At 42.7% G+C, this 15,030-nt stretch overlaps 1 protein-coding gene across 2 annotated transcripts in view; it reads left to right on the forward strand.

Moving 5' to 3' along the window:
* LOC129831254 (POU domain, class 2, transcription factor 2-like) overlaps positions 1 to 15,030 on the forward strand; it is a 51,134-nt gene that overhangs the window by 24,778 nt on the left and 11,326 nt on the right. For both annotated transcript variants that reach the window (XM_055894459.1, XM_055894460.1), the window contains exons 2-6: positions 8,873 to 8,938; positions 10,252 to 10,286; positions 11,346 to 11,402; positions 14,034 to 14,147; positions 14,754 to 14,978. In XM_055894459.1, the coding sequence (XP_055750434.1) occupies positions 8,873 to 8,938; positions 10,252 to 10,286; positions 11,346 to 11,402; positions 14,034 to 14,147; positions 14,754 to 14,978 (497 nt within the window). The remainder of the gene's footprint in view (positions 1 to 8,872; positions 8,939 to 10,251; positions 10,287 to 11,345; positions 11,403 to 14,033; positions 14,148 to 14,753; positions 14,979 to 15,030) is intronic.

Consider the following 15,030-nt stretch of genomic DNA (forward strand, 5'->3'; position numbering starts at 1 on the left):
ATGTGTGCGTGTGTGGCCATCAACTACCAACAACTCCTCTTCACAAACCCGATCGCTTACGGTCAACTCCCCCCTTCATGTCCGTGTGGTTGACCGTATGTCTTGAGAAGAGACTACGGTCTCATTTTAAACCTTTAGCGCCCCATTGTAAAACCAGCCATTGTTCCATTCCATTGTCTGTAAACCAGGTCAACATATAACCAGGTAGTGGTCCGACTCCTTGAGGGACTTTGAAAAGAAAAGCACGTACTGAGTTACGTTGGCCATTTGTGTGTCGGTGTGAGGCAGCTTGGCAGTACAGCAGTAACGGTATAGTTTCTTGTCAGTGGATAACGCAACGGTCACGTCTTTTCCTCCATCTCCTCATTGGGCCTGCTCAGATGCAACTCAGTAAGCCTCTACACTGATTTACCGATCTCTCTGACTGTTGAAATTCTTAGAGCACACTATAGTTTTCTATACGTCCCCAGGACAGTGATAGTGCATACATGGGGAATAGCAGTTAGCAGTAACATTTGGTCCTGTGGGGGAAGGGCACAAGTGAGCGTGGTCTCTAGAGCCCCATAGACCACAGGGCCCCCCAGAGGGTCCCCAGATGAGTCCTGTGTGTGTGTGTGTGTGTGTGTGTGTGTATGTGTGTGTGCGTGCGTGCGTGCGTGAGCGAGAGAGGGAGAGAGAGAGAGAGAGAGAGAGAGAGAGAGAGGTGGGGGGTTGGGGCCAGGGCCGAGCGAGGCAGGAGGCGCGGGTGGTATAGGGTGTTTGCTGTTGGTCGGGGCCATGTGGCTGACCTCTTGACATCCACACGCCTGCCTGGCTCCTCCTCTCCCCAAAAAGGCCCCCCTGTTGCCCCTGAACCTCCTCACACTGGCCCCCTCCACCCCCAAACACACAACCCACGCGCCGTCTGTCCCCGTCCCCTGACAGGCGTGAGCGAGATGGAGCAAGACCCCCTGCAGCCACCCTCCCTCCTATCCCCTCCCCCTCTCCTCCTAATTCCCTGACAGTGACCCTGAGCATCCCTCTCCTCCCCTGCCTCGGCCCCTGTCAGAGCCCCACGCTGCCCAAAGACAGATACATCATCTGCCGAGAGGCCCCCCACTCCCATTAGCACTGATAGACTGGGGACCCTCACAGCCTGCTGGCCGAGGTATAGAGAGATGGGCTGGGAGGGGGGGGGGGGGGGGGGGACTAGTACCCCTGGCAAGAGGAGTGATGATGGGGTATGACTGTTAAAAACACTGTTTACGTGGACTCTATTCATGTATTATGTGGATGAGGTGTGAATGCGGATGGTGAGTGTGCATGAAAGCAGTTTTATATCTGTCATCTTCCAGTATTTCCATCTCCTCTTTTTATATAAATCTTGTGGAGATGCAATGAACTTGAACCATATGCTTGGCATCATAGACTTTGAACAGTGAGCAGTGTTTTGCTGTGTTTGAGAGATTCAGAGTTACAGACTGTCCGGGACTTACCATGCTAGAAGCAGGCAATATTGAGTATATGTAGTAAAACTTAATCTAAGGTAGTTGAAATGTGAGAGCTTATGCGCTGCTGTTATGAGAAAATATAGTGTGACGATGATGAGTGAAGCACCACAGCAGGTCTCATCCTGCTGGTTGTCCTACAGCAGTCACTCAGCCCCTCCTCAGAATCAGCAGGTTAGGGCTGCCACCATGTGGCGGTCTTTAGCTACTGCAATTTCCCCAAACCCTGTTAATCTAATCCAACCGATTCTCAAACGAAACTGAATTTCTGGTCCAAATTTCAATCACACACAGTATGTAATGATAAGAACATATCTGCCTACATAGGCGACTGTGAAGAGTAAGAAAGTAAGAGTAAGAAATTGGAGAGTAAGAGAGTAAGAAAGAGAGTGAGAGTAAGAAATTGGAAAATTAGAGAGAAAGAGCGCATGGTGAGTGAAGGCGGGCGGCAGGCTCTTTCTCATTGTATGACTAGTAGTTTCCAGCAGACACCCAAGCACTTTCCAACTGCGACACTTTCACCCGTTCTTTCCTTTTCCTCTTTCGGCTTGTGGTTCTCTCTTCTTCTGCCCAGCCTCTCAATTTCTTTCTCCCACTCTGTACGTTCTGAAACCACCTCTCTCTCCTTCCTCCTTCGGAGACCTTGAACTTGATACTGACCCTAATACAGTTTGTGGTACATTTTCACAACTCTAAGCACAAAAATCTACACAGATCATCAAAATGGCTCATGTTTCAAAACTAAGCAGTTTCAATTGACTGAGTACAACAAACTCATTCACAAAGGCAACTGCCCACTGCACCAAATCACTCTTTTAATTTGTATACATATTCATTCAACAGTGCCTGCGTAAAGTATTCAGACCTGTTGACCTTTTCCACATTTTGGTACTCTACAGCCTTATTCTAAAATGGATTCAATTGTTTTTTTCCTCATCAATCTACACACAATACCCCATAGTGACAAAGCAAAAACAGATTTTAAGATTTTTTTTTTGCTAATATATTAAAAATAAACATTGACTTGCCTAGTTAAATAAAGGTTCAATAAAAAACAATAACAAATTATAAAACAACTGAAATATCACATTTACATAAGTATTCAGACCCTTCACTTAGTACTTTGTTGAAGCACCTTTGGCAGCGATTACAGCCTTGAGTCTTCTTGGGTATGACGCTACAAGCTTGGCACACCTGTATTTGGGGAGTTTCTCCCATTCTTCACTGCAGATCCTCTCAAGCTCTGTCAGGTTGGATGGAGAGCGTCGCTATTTTCAGGTCTCTCAAGAGATCTTCGATCAGGATCAAGTCCGGGCTCTGGCTGGGTCATTCAAGGACATTCAGAGACTTGTCCCGAAGCCACTCCTGCATTGTCTTGGCTGTGTGCTTAGGATCGTTGTCCTGTTGGAAGGTGAACCTTCGTCCCCAGTCTGAGGTCCTGAGCGCTCTGGAGCAGGTTTTCATCAAGGATCTCTCTGTACTTTGCGCCGTTCGTTCTTCTTTCCCTCGATCCTGACTAGTCTCCCAGTCCCTGCCACTGAAATACATCCCCACAGCATGATGATGCCCCCACCATGCTTCATCGTAGGGATGGTGTGAGGTTTCCTACAGACGTGATGCTTGGCATTCAGGCCTAAGAGTTCAATCTTGGTTTCATCAGACCAGAGAATCTTGTTTCTCATGGTCTGAGAGTCCTTTAGGTGCCGTTTGGCAAACTCCAAGCGGGCTGTGATGTGCCTTTTACTGAGGAGTGTCTTCCGTCTGGCCACTCTACCATAAAGGCCTGATTGGTGGAGTGCTGCACCATTTAGGAATGATGGAGGCCACTGTGTTCTTGGGGACCTTCAATGCTGCAGAGTTTTTTTGTATCCTTCCCCAGATCTGTCCCAGCTAGCAATGAGGATTTGGCGCAGAAGCGTTCCTTTTTCAGGGGGGGCGGAACTGATTGAATCGTCTACCGGAATTCAGCCGACTTTGCCAGCATCTTACCAGAATCCCCCAGAAGCGGCCCGATGCAAATTTAAGTAAATGTATACAAAATTACCCGATTTAGTAATTTTAAATATTACTATTATACATTTTATGCATACAAATTATACCCATTCACAAAAAAAACTTTTGTGTCGGAGGAAACACCGTGTATGTGCCTGGCCTGCCACAGGAGTCGCTACAGTGCGATGGGACAAGGACATCCCGGCCGGCCAAACCCTCCCCTAATTCGGACGATGCTGGGCCAATTGTCCGTCGCCTCATGGGTCTCCCGGTCGCGGCCGGCACGTGTCTCGAACCAGCATCTGTAGCAGCACAGTTTGCACTGCGATGGAATATCTTAGACCGCTGTGCCACTCGGGAGGCTCCATCCACAAAGTTTTTAATGCTTATCAATTGCCTCGCACAAAGTATCAAAATACTAAAATACTACACAGGACTCTTAAAGAATTTCATTTAAATGTTAATTGCATTTTTTAAATCACAGAAACAATGAGAAAATCTGGAGAAAAAAATTATGAAATGTTAATTATATAAAGCAGACCCAATCGGCCCAAGCCCCAAGTAATACATTTGGGCCAGATAACTCACACCGGAATCGGCCCGAGCTCAATCCCCGCATCCTAACCATAAGTAATACTGCCGAAGGCAGCCCAGACTCGGGTCACATGATGTCGGCCGAGTCTGACTCTCAGCCGGAATCGTCCCAGATCCAAACAAACTAAATGTGGAAAAAGGGAAGGGGTCTGTATACTTTCTGGATGAAGTGACCTCATACGAAAAAAGATTGCAGTCAGAGTTCAGTTTAACTTCAGTACACTAAAGTCTAACTGTAGTTACAATACAGTAGAACTGCAATAGGCTGCAAATACTACGTCCAAAATAACATTTCTTCCCCCTGCAGTAATATTGCAGTATAATTGCAGTTAAAGTGCAGTTATTCTGTACACTGCAGTTATTCTGCAATCACTGCGTCGAAAATACCACAGTCGATACCACAGTTACAGTTTCAAAATGGCAATCTTTCTTTTGTTGGAGCGTCTGCTTTAAATTTGTTATAGGATTTTCTTGACATTTCTTTACAATAGAATGAACTATCACTTAATCAAACTGCTCAAAAAGGATAACCACTGAATAGAAATGACGTAGTGCCTCGTTAACGTGTGTAGTTTGAAAACCAAACGTGTGTAGTTTGAAAACCAAATGTGTGTAGTTTGTAAAACCAAATCATATATGGATGTGGCTGTAAATACTACATCCTCATTATCCATCAGCCAGTGTGCTTCAATAGTACAGAGTGGAAAGAGTCACACTCTATGTGCTACCATTTGGAATTGTAGTGTAGTGTAAAATGCACTGCAGACATACCTGGGTTGTGTATAACAATACTTTCCGCTCATTATCTGAATGTCATTGATACACTGTAAGCTGATGAATTTCAAGCAGAGAGACAGGCGATACTGTATCACAAATCACGTAGAAAAGATGATCTTGTAAAATGTTGCATGGGGCAGAAATGGCATACAACGCCGTGATACGTTTTTACACTAGCTTTGACAATACCCCTATTTCTGATTATTTGCCCGACGTATGTACCGTATAAGGATAATGAAACTACTAGACTGACAGATTTGTAAACATGCTTACAACCTGCCCTTGGACAGAAATGATTTCAAAAATGTCAAGTTATAGTCAAGAACTGTATGGAAAGTTATATTCACCCTCTAATACTCTTTCTATTTTACTTCGAAAATAACCATTTTGAAATGTGTATCTTGTGTTTTTTGCTCTTGGATTAAATGGTCAATTCAAAAGGCACTCGCACATCTGAGCTATCTTTGTTGCAGGTGCATGGTAACAGTTGAATAAGATGAGAAACAAGAAGAAACCCGTACGCTGCTCTTGATAGTACCACTGCTCTTTAATAAGCTTTACAAGTGCTTGGGTGTCGTCAGACCTTAATAAAGAGCAGAGATACTAGCAAGAACGGTGTGCGGGTTTCTTCTCATTAAATGGTAGTTAAAATGACTAAATGGTGAGCCTGTGTGCTCATGCTAATTCACAAAAAACAGATTTTGCATGAATGACTCAAGGGTGAAAGATGTGTGAAACCTCAGTGAATGCACAATCAAAGGTTCTGGACATAAGATAGGGGGCATTACAAGTTTTATCAGTTTAGAGTTTTGTCATTAGAGTTCTGGCAATATACCACTTACATCTGAAAAATGTGCCCTCCTCCTCCTCCCCTTCCGCTCCCCCCTCAAAACACAACCTGCATTGTCATATTTGTTCCAATATCCCCCTCTTTCTAGTGTTCTTTCCTTCGCTCATGCACTACATATGTTAAAGGATGTGGGGGGAGGAGGAAGGTGGTGTAAGAGGGGGATGGTGAAAGGGTGGAGGCAGTCCTAGTGGGAGGAGGGAGGATTAAGAGTGATAAGGTACTGCTCATCATCACCATCTTTTTAAACTCACACATTAGCATGTAGAATAGAGCTCAAACCTGACTCCCAAGAGACCTAATATTCACATGTAGGATTTATTTGTTTTCTCATTTGACTATTCAGGCTCAGCTATAGCTATATTAATATCCATAGATTGAAATGCTCAATTTGCAAGATTTGTGTAGCTACATCTTAGCGTGAAAGAGTGAATGTGGAAAAAAGACAAAAAAGCAGGGAGGTCAGCACAGAAGAATCCTCTTCGTGCTGTAAGATGGTGGCTATGGTGAACAATAATGTCTGATTCCCAGGTAAGTACTATGCTCTTCGTCTTGTACCAATTACTGGTTAATGGTCTCTCCTGGGGTGGAGGCTTTGGGAGTTAATTAGCGTTGCCGTCAGTAACAAGCACAGCTAATTAGTGAACATCACAACGAGCTCTGCCGGTCATAGTTGCAGGGAAATGTCAGTTCGTCTCTCCTGAGGAAGACCGAAGTGTGTGTGTGTGTGTGTGTGTGTGTGTGTGTGTGTGTGTGTGTGTGTGTGTGTGTGTGTGTGTGTGTGTGTGTGTGTGTGTGTGTGTGTGTGTGTGTGTGTGTGTGTGTGTGCGCACGTAAAGCATAGACTCATGTATGTACAGGCTACCAGGGTAACATTTCACAGCTACTTCTAGATGTGTATAACCATTGTTAGGCGTTGTGTACTTGGCAGTGTGTATTTGCATGTCTTTTTGATATTCTGTAACACCCCCTCTCTTTCTGGGGATGGAGGCAATACAATATGAAGACAAGCGATGGAAAGGCAAATGTGTCAAGTTGTAGGATATGTCATAACAATGAATCACAGCAGGTCAGAGGCAGGGCTTGACATTATGGTCATAAAAGCAGAAATCAGGACTATGCTTTGGTCACATTCTCAAAAATGTAAATGAGCTATTAACATGCAGCCATATACAGTAGTATGCCTATTGTCTGCCTTTCACCTACAGATAGGGGAGGAATCAGAAAGATAAGTAGGTCTACTGATTTTTATTTTATTTTGGTTGTTATCAGTAAAAAAAAATCTCAGAGTAGGCTCAATTTGCCCAACTGCCATAATTGCCATAAATTGTTTCCACTTAAACATGGGGAGGAATCAGAGAGACCAATTTCAGGCTAGGCTACTGAAATTCTTTTGCAGTTTGATTGGTTTTACTCAGAGCAGCACACTCAACTTTTGCTTCATAGAATTATAGGTATATTATAATTGTAATTAGAGCCATTGGAATTGTAACAATGCTAAACCTGTGACTCACCGTGGTGTTAGTGTTGAGAGTGGAAGAATGTAGGCATCCAAAAAAAGCTCCTAGAAATGGTAGGCCTACAGAGAATGAACGGGTGGGTGGATGGTACTCAAAGTTTCGCTTATATGCATAGAAGCTTAATACTGTAGACAATCTATTTGACCTCCTCTTTAAGTAGGCTTTTTTTGGTCCCGAAAATGTAATGAAACAGTGCGTTCACTTTAGTCGTGTGAAAACTATTTAGGCTCCTTGTTTGGCCCAATAAATGGCAAGAAATGAATTAACGGGCTTGAGGACATCTGCAGGTATGCAAAATAAGCCGCGCAAATATACATGTTAGGAAGGACATTACCATACCAAAGCTTCCGATAAATACTTGGATTTTCTCATGAATGTCGATAACCCAGTTAACTCGTCAATTGTATCATTGTTGTTAAAAGTTTTTATGCTTTCGTAACAACTAGGCTAAACGTTTGTCTATTCAAATGTAGATATTTAGATTAGAGGTAAAAACATCAAATGGAAAATGTCGGAGTTGTTTTCCATGACACTACCTAGGTTCATTTCAGGTTCAATAGGCCTAAAATAAATGATTATTTGAAACATAATTACTGCAGCTGTTATAACATAGGTAGGCCTATTCTGCAATTAAAACAAGTGTAGATAGACTATTACTAAATCTTAGAAGACATGCATGCAAAAAGCATAGCCTATTAGCTTGTTAAATTGCATGCGTTCCATCATACATAATTATTCAAATATTCATGAAAACGTGATGTGTCATTCATTGTAGGTCAAACTTAACCTTTGTTTTTTCATCTATTCAAGACAAATTTTGAAGAATAGTTTTGATTAAAACAAATTAAAATCTATTTAAAGGTTTAAGGCTAATTTTGGAGCATACTACATTTCTGTTAAAAGCGTGTATGTCGAAATAAATTAACTTAAATTTGAGCATCTTATCTGTTCTACAAAAATGACCTGTTGTAATCATTTGCCTAGACATACAATTAAATGATCGAGTTTTTTGACAAACATTCCCACATATGTAGACCTATTCTATATGAAATTAGTTCAAGTTTTCCTATCTCCAATTATGTGAAACAAGTATTATTATAATTTATATTGTGCATTCATTATGTGTAATGTATTTGGAAATCTTTCCACTTTCACATTTATGTTTGACATGAAATCGTTTGTTTGTCCGGTTCTGTAAAAACATATGACTGTTATTCATGCTGCAATTTACCTTCCAGAAAATCACATTCCGTTACCAACGCTGATTTTATTACAAACAGATTAGTTGGATTTATGGTGGGGAGATTTGAATAGACTTGTCTGTGCCACCTAGCTTCGTGCCAGGTCTCCTAACCATTTCATTTGTGTTCATTAATCCAGTCGGATGGAAATGTTGTTTTTGGCCTCTCTCTCGCTCTCGAGTCTTGGGTGCATAGCATGTTACTGCGTAAGACTGAACATGGCCCTGTGACACTCATGAGTCGGGAAGCCACTGTGTGAGCCAAGGAGAAGAGGAGATGGAGGGAGGGGAAGGGGGTGAGGGAGACTTTCTCCCAGTGAATCTCTCATCTTCATCCCTCCATATACGCTGGGCTGGGGATGTTTGTCAGTTGGAAACATGTTATATTTAACCTGCCTCGCTCTCTCCCCTGCAGATATCAGGATGTCAAAACTAGCAGAGGATGAGAAGCCTGGGGCAGACTTTCCAGAGGAGAGCACAGGTAACCATTTTGAGACTGCATTATATTTTGCTTTGATATCATTTATCACCATTTTGTATGAATGTTTGAATCAAGGTATGTTGTTTGTACTTACATCTGTCTGTGTTCTCGTATTGATTGCTAAGAGTGGGCTAATCTGGTGTATTGTTTTTGGATGTGTTTATATTGAAGTAATTTAGCAGATGCTCTTATCCAGAGCGACTTAGAGCAGCAAGTAAGGTGCCTTGCTCAACGGCACGTCAACAGATTTTTCACCTAGTCAGCTCGGAGATTCGAACCAGCGACCTTTCGGTTACTGGCCTAATGCTCTTAACCGCTATAGGGTACCTGCCGCCCTATGACAGAAAACACCCACAATAACAATCTTCTACTTTGATCACATTTCTCACATTTTCCGAACAGAAAATGTGAATGTTGTAGTCAGCCTGTTTGTATGACTTATGCACGTGACACTATACCTCCATATAGGTCACTGCTCAGAGTCATATCGTGGCACACCTATGTTTCTAAGTAGATTTAGCTGACAGCTAGGATGCGGAATGCTAGTAATTGACATTTGAAGTAACCTATTTCAAACTACAGCCTGAGGCATTTGCAGTAGATCATTACGGGGTTATTAGAATTCAATCTTGCACTTTTCATGTTCTCTTCTCTCTCTTTTCTCACCCCTGTCTCTCTGTCTCTCTCTTTTCTCACCCCTGTCTCTCTGTCTCTCTTTTCTCACCCCTGTCTCTCTGTCTCTCTCTTTTCTCACCCCTGTCTCTCTCTCTCTCTTTTCTCACCCCTGTCTCTCTGTCTCTCTCTTTTCTCACCCCTGTCTCTCTGTCTCTCTCTTTTCTCACCCCTGTCTCTCTTCTCTCTCTTTTCTCACCCCTGTCTCTTTTCTCTCTCTCTCTCTCTCTTTTCTCACCCCTGTCTCTCTCTCTCTCTTTTCTCACCCCTGTCTCTCTTCTCTCTCTTTTCTCACCCCTGTCTCTCTGTCTCTCTCTTTTCTCACCCCTGTCTCTCTGTCTCTCTCTTTTCTCACCCCTGTCTCTCTGTCTCTCTCTTTTCTCACCCCTGTCTCTCTGTCTCTCTCTTTTCTCACCCCTGTCTCTCTCTCTCTTTTCTCACCCCTGTCTCTCTTCTCTCTTTTCTCACCCCTGTCTCTCTTCTCTCTCTTTTCTCACCCCTGTCTCTCTCTCTCTCTCTCTTTTCTCACCCCTGTCTCTCTCTCTCTTTTCTCACCCCTGTCTCTCTCTCTCTTTTCTCACCCCTGTCTCTCTCTCTCTTTTCTCACCCCTGTCTCTCTGTCTCTCTTTTTATCTTACCAGACTCCGAGAGGAACAGTCCCGATGCAAATGATCAGGTTTGTCATCTCAATTTAATTTCATTGAACGTAAAAGGATGTTTGTTGTTGTTTATTTACTGTTATTTGTTTTTGATGTATTCTTGTTGTTTGCTCTAAGGTTGTAATACGATTATTTGAATAAGTGTATACAGTAGAACCTAAAAGATACAAAGGTCAGAGTTCGGCACCAACCGGTCATCGAAAGGGCAATATTAAATCCGGGACATGTAGGCCTATTGAATGCAAAAAAAACTCTGTAGCCTACAGAGAAACATAAGTGCTGCTTAGACTGGCTAAAAACATATCCGATATTTACAGTATCTGGCAAAATGATTTATGAAAGGTTTGATGCTGTGAATTTGGAAGTGTTACAGATATTTCAGTGTTCAGGACCACCTCAATTCCCCAATGTAACGGCGGTCCTCCTCCTCTTCGACCGAAAAGGAAGAGTATTGAGGGAACCAAGGCGCAGCGAAGTTTGAACACATATTTATTTAACAAAGACACGAACTTGTATAAACTAACAAAACAACAAAACGGTGAAGACAGACCTATACGACGAACTTACATAAAACAAGAAGAACGCACGAATAGGACAATTAGACTACACAAACCGAACAAACCGTAACAGTCCCGTATGGTGCAAACAATTACACAGACATGGAAGACAATCACCCACAACGAACACTGTGACAACGCCTACCTAAATATGACTCTTAATTAGAGGAACGCCAAACACCTGCCTCTAATTAAGAGCCATACCAGGCAACCCAAAACCAACACAGAAACAGAAAACATAGAATGCCCACCCAACCTCACGTCCTGACCAACTAACACACATAACAAACTAACATAAATAGGTCAGGAACGTGACACCCAAGTTGTCCTATCTCTAAGGTCCTACCATGGTACTTTTTTTGGATAGGTTTAAAAAAATGAAAATTATTAGGAGACACGTGGATTAAATTGATGAGTTCTATCAACCTGGAATGGCAACTGTGTTAATGGCTTTGCACATGAGTAGATTTAAAGATCTGTGTCTGTTTAGAGATTTTGTTGCCGTTCGTCTCCTCGCAGGTTCAGCCAATGAAAACGAGTCCCTTCAGTCTTTCTCCTTCCTTGAGCAACACCAAGGTGAGGGAATTAGTGCACTCCCGTGTGAGAGAGAGAGAGCGAGAGACAGTGTGTGTGCTTGTGTGTGTGAGTGGCTTATCTATTTAGACCCCACAGACATACCTCAGATGCCGCATAGACATAGGCCAATATGCAAATGAGGATGTTTGGATGTTACGAATGCTGACATGCCCATCAACTCCTGAGAACGAGAGCGTAAGAACGAGCACAACTCACTTTATAAAGACATGCTGCAGAAGAGAGACTGTAGACATTAATATATCGAAATGAAGGGAGATGGAGAAAAAAGAGAGTTATGGGTAGATGGATGGATGGATAAGAGCTTCCTCAGGTCAGTAATCATCAGCCAACTTGGAATATTCTGAAATTATTTACACAACAGAGCTCAACATGTTATGCATGGTAATATATTTCTTACTATATGTTGTGGGGCCCCATTAGGGCCTAAAATGGAGATCACATTCATTTATCTACAGTTAAACGGGTTAAGACTCGTTTACTGACAAGAGCAGGAGACTTGAAAAAAAAAAATCTTTTATTTATTGCAGATTACATTTTTGACTTTAACTTCTTCATTCAAAAGTACTCTTGATTCAGTTGTATAGTATTGTGTGACTGGTGACACAGTATGCATAGAAAATCAGTTATGTACAGTTGAAGTCGGAAGTTTACATACACCTCAGCCAAATACATTTAAACTCAGTTTTTCACAATTCCTGACATTTAATACCTGGAAAAGATTCCCTTGTCTTAGGTCAGTTAGGATCACCACTTTATTTTAAGAATGTGAAATGTCAGAATAATAGTAGAGAGAATGATTTATTCAGCTTTTATTTATTTTGTCACATTCCCTGTGGGTCAGAAGTTTATATACACTCAATTAGTATTTGGTAGCATTGCCTTTAAATTGTTTAACTTGGGTCAAATGTTTCAGGTAGCCTTCCACAAGCTTCCCACAATAAGTTGGGTGAATTTTGTCCCATTCCTCCTGACAGAGCTGATGTAACTGAGTCAGGTTTGTAGGCCTCCTTGCTCACACACGCTTTTTCAGTTCTGCCCACATATTTTCTATAGGATTGAGGTCAGGGCTTTGTGATGGCCACTCCAATACCTTGACTTTGTTGTCCTTAAGCCATTGTGCCACAACTTTGGAAGTCTGCTTGTGGTCATTGTCCATTTGGAAGACCCATTTGCGACCAAGCTTTAACTTCCTGACTGATGTCTTGAGATGTTGCTTCAATATATCCACATCAGTTTCCCCCCTCATGATGCCATCTATTTTGTGAAGTGCACCAGTCCCTCCTGCAGCAAAGCACCCCCACAACATGATGCTGCCACCCCCGTGCTTCACGATTGGGATGGTGTTCTTCGGCTTGCAAGCATCCCCCTTTTTCCTTCAAACATAATGATGGTCATTATGGCCAAACAGTTCTAGTTTTGTTTCATCAGACTAGAGAACATTTCTCCAAAAAGTATGATCTTTGACCCCATGTGCAGCAAACCGAAGTCTGGCTTTTTTATGGCGGTTTTGGAGCAGTGGCTTCTTCCTTGCTGAGCGGCCTTTCAGGTTATGTCGATATTGGACTCGTTTTACTGTGGATATAGATACTTTTGTACCTGTTTCCTCCAGCATCTTCACAAGGTCCTTTGCTGTTGTTCTGGGATTGATTTGCACTTTTCGCACCAAAGTACGTTCATCTCTAGGAGACAGAACGCGTCTCCTTCCCGAGTGGTATGATGGCTGCGTGGTCCCATGGTGTTTATACTTGCGTACTATTGTTTGTACAGATGAACGTGGTACCTTCAGGCGTTTGGAAATTGCTCCCAAGGATGAACCAGACTTGTGTAGGTCTACAATTTTTTTTCTGAGGTCTTGGCTGATTTCTTTTGATTTTCCCATGATGTCAAGCAGAGTGGCACCGAGTTTGAAGGTAGGCCTTGAAATACATCTACAGGTACACCTCCAATTGACTCAAATTATGTCAATTAGCCTATCAGAAGCTTCTAAAGCCATGACATCATTTTCTGTAATTTTCCAAGTTGTTTAAAGGCACAGTCAACTTAGTGTATGTAAACTTCTGACCCACTGGAATTGTGATACAGTGAATTATAAATTAAATAATCTGTCTGTAAACAATTTTTGAAAAAATTACTTGTGTCATGCACAAAGTGCATAACCAACTTGCCAAAACTATAGTTTGTTAACAAGACATTTTTTGGAGTGGTTGAAAAAGGAGTTTTAATGACTCCAACCTAAGTGTATGTAAACTTCCGACTTCAACTGTATGTAATTCAGTAAAAAATTGTGGAAGTTGCTAATTGTTTTTGTCACATTTTTTCTTGAATGTTGGCTGTATGGTTCATACAGTAAATAGATGATCCTCTGATACTAATACACGTTTTATCTCATGAAACCACCCAAATCCTTAGTTTTAGGCAAAAAATATGATTTTGCTCTAATCAGGTCATTTGCACCATATTTCTGTCCATTTAAGGGACCCATTTTGGCAACTAGACTGAGGCCTGTGTACCAGATGCCAAAAAAACATATCTTCACAATTATTATTTTTGCATGTATTTGCCTATAGAGTTTTCACCCTATTCAATGTTTTGATATTATTCCCCCTGCAGAGTAAAAGTGAGGCTGGCCCTGAGATGACCTCCACCCATGTGCCGCCTCCCTCCCAGCAGCAGACACCTCACCCTCACACACAACTCATGTTGGCAGGGAGTCAGCTGGCAGGGGTAAGCATTGGCACAGACACACTAACTGAATGTATACACTTAGATTTTTTTTTCCAAAAGGTTTTTCGGCTATCCCCATAGGAGAACCCTTTTTGGTTCCAGGCAGAACCCTTTTTGGTTCCATGTAGAACCCTTTTTGGTTCCAGGCAGAACCCTTTTTGGTTCCATGTAGAACCCTTTTTGGTTCCATGTAGAACCCACTGTAGAAAGGCTTCTACATGGAACCCAAAAGGGTTCTACATGGAACCAAAAAGGGTTCTTCCAAGGGTTCTCCTATGGGGACAGGTGAACCATTTAAGGTTCTAGATAGCACCTTTTTTTCTAAGAGTGTAGTGTGTAGGCGGTTAGGGTAGGCTTCTTCTGCTTTGCTCTTGCTTGCGTCTTACCAAGGTTGGGGCGAATTCCATTTCAACTCAATTCTGTCGATTCAGATTTTCCTCATTCCTGAATTGACTGAATTAAAATGGAATTGATCCCACCTCTGCCTCTTACTGCTTGCTCAAACGCTGAGTGACACTATTCTCTACCTCTTTTGCTTTTCCCCCCTCCTCTCTTTGGGCAAACCCTACCCTTTCCTCCCCTCCTCCTCTTCCCCCTGTTCCTCAGCTGGCTGCCCTCTTGCCTGCGCAGCAGCAGCTGTTGCTTCAGCAGGCCCAGGCTCAGCTCCTGGCCGCTGCCGTGCAGCAGTCCAACGCGGCTCACGCTGCTCATGCCGCCCACGCAGCAGCCCAAGCCAATCAGCAGCAGCAACAACAGCAGCAGCAGCTGACCAAACAAGAGCATGCCCAGCCCCAGCTCACGCTCTCTCAGCCTATCCAGCTCACCGCCCAGGTAGGAGCGGCCAGTCACGGATCAGATATGACCAGCTTTAAGCCAATTTAAC

The sequence above is a fragment of the Salvelinus fontinalis genome, chromosome 32, assembly GCF_029448725.1.
Source record: "Salvelinus fontinalis isolate EN_2023a chromosome 32, ASM2944872v1, whole genome shotgun sequence".
Taxonomy (NCBI): Eukaryota; Metazoa; Chordata; class Actinopteri; order Salmoniformes; family Salmonidae; genus Salvelinus; species Salvelinus fontinalis.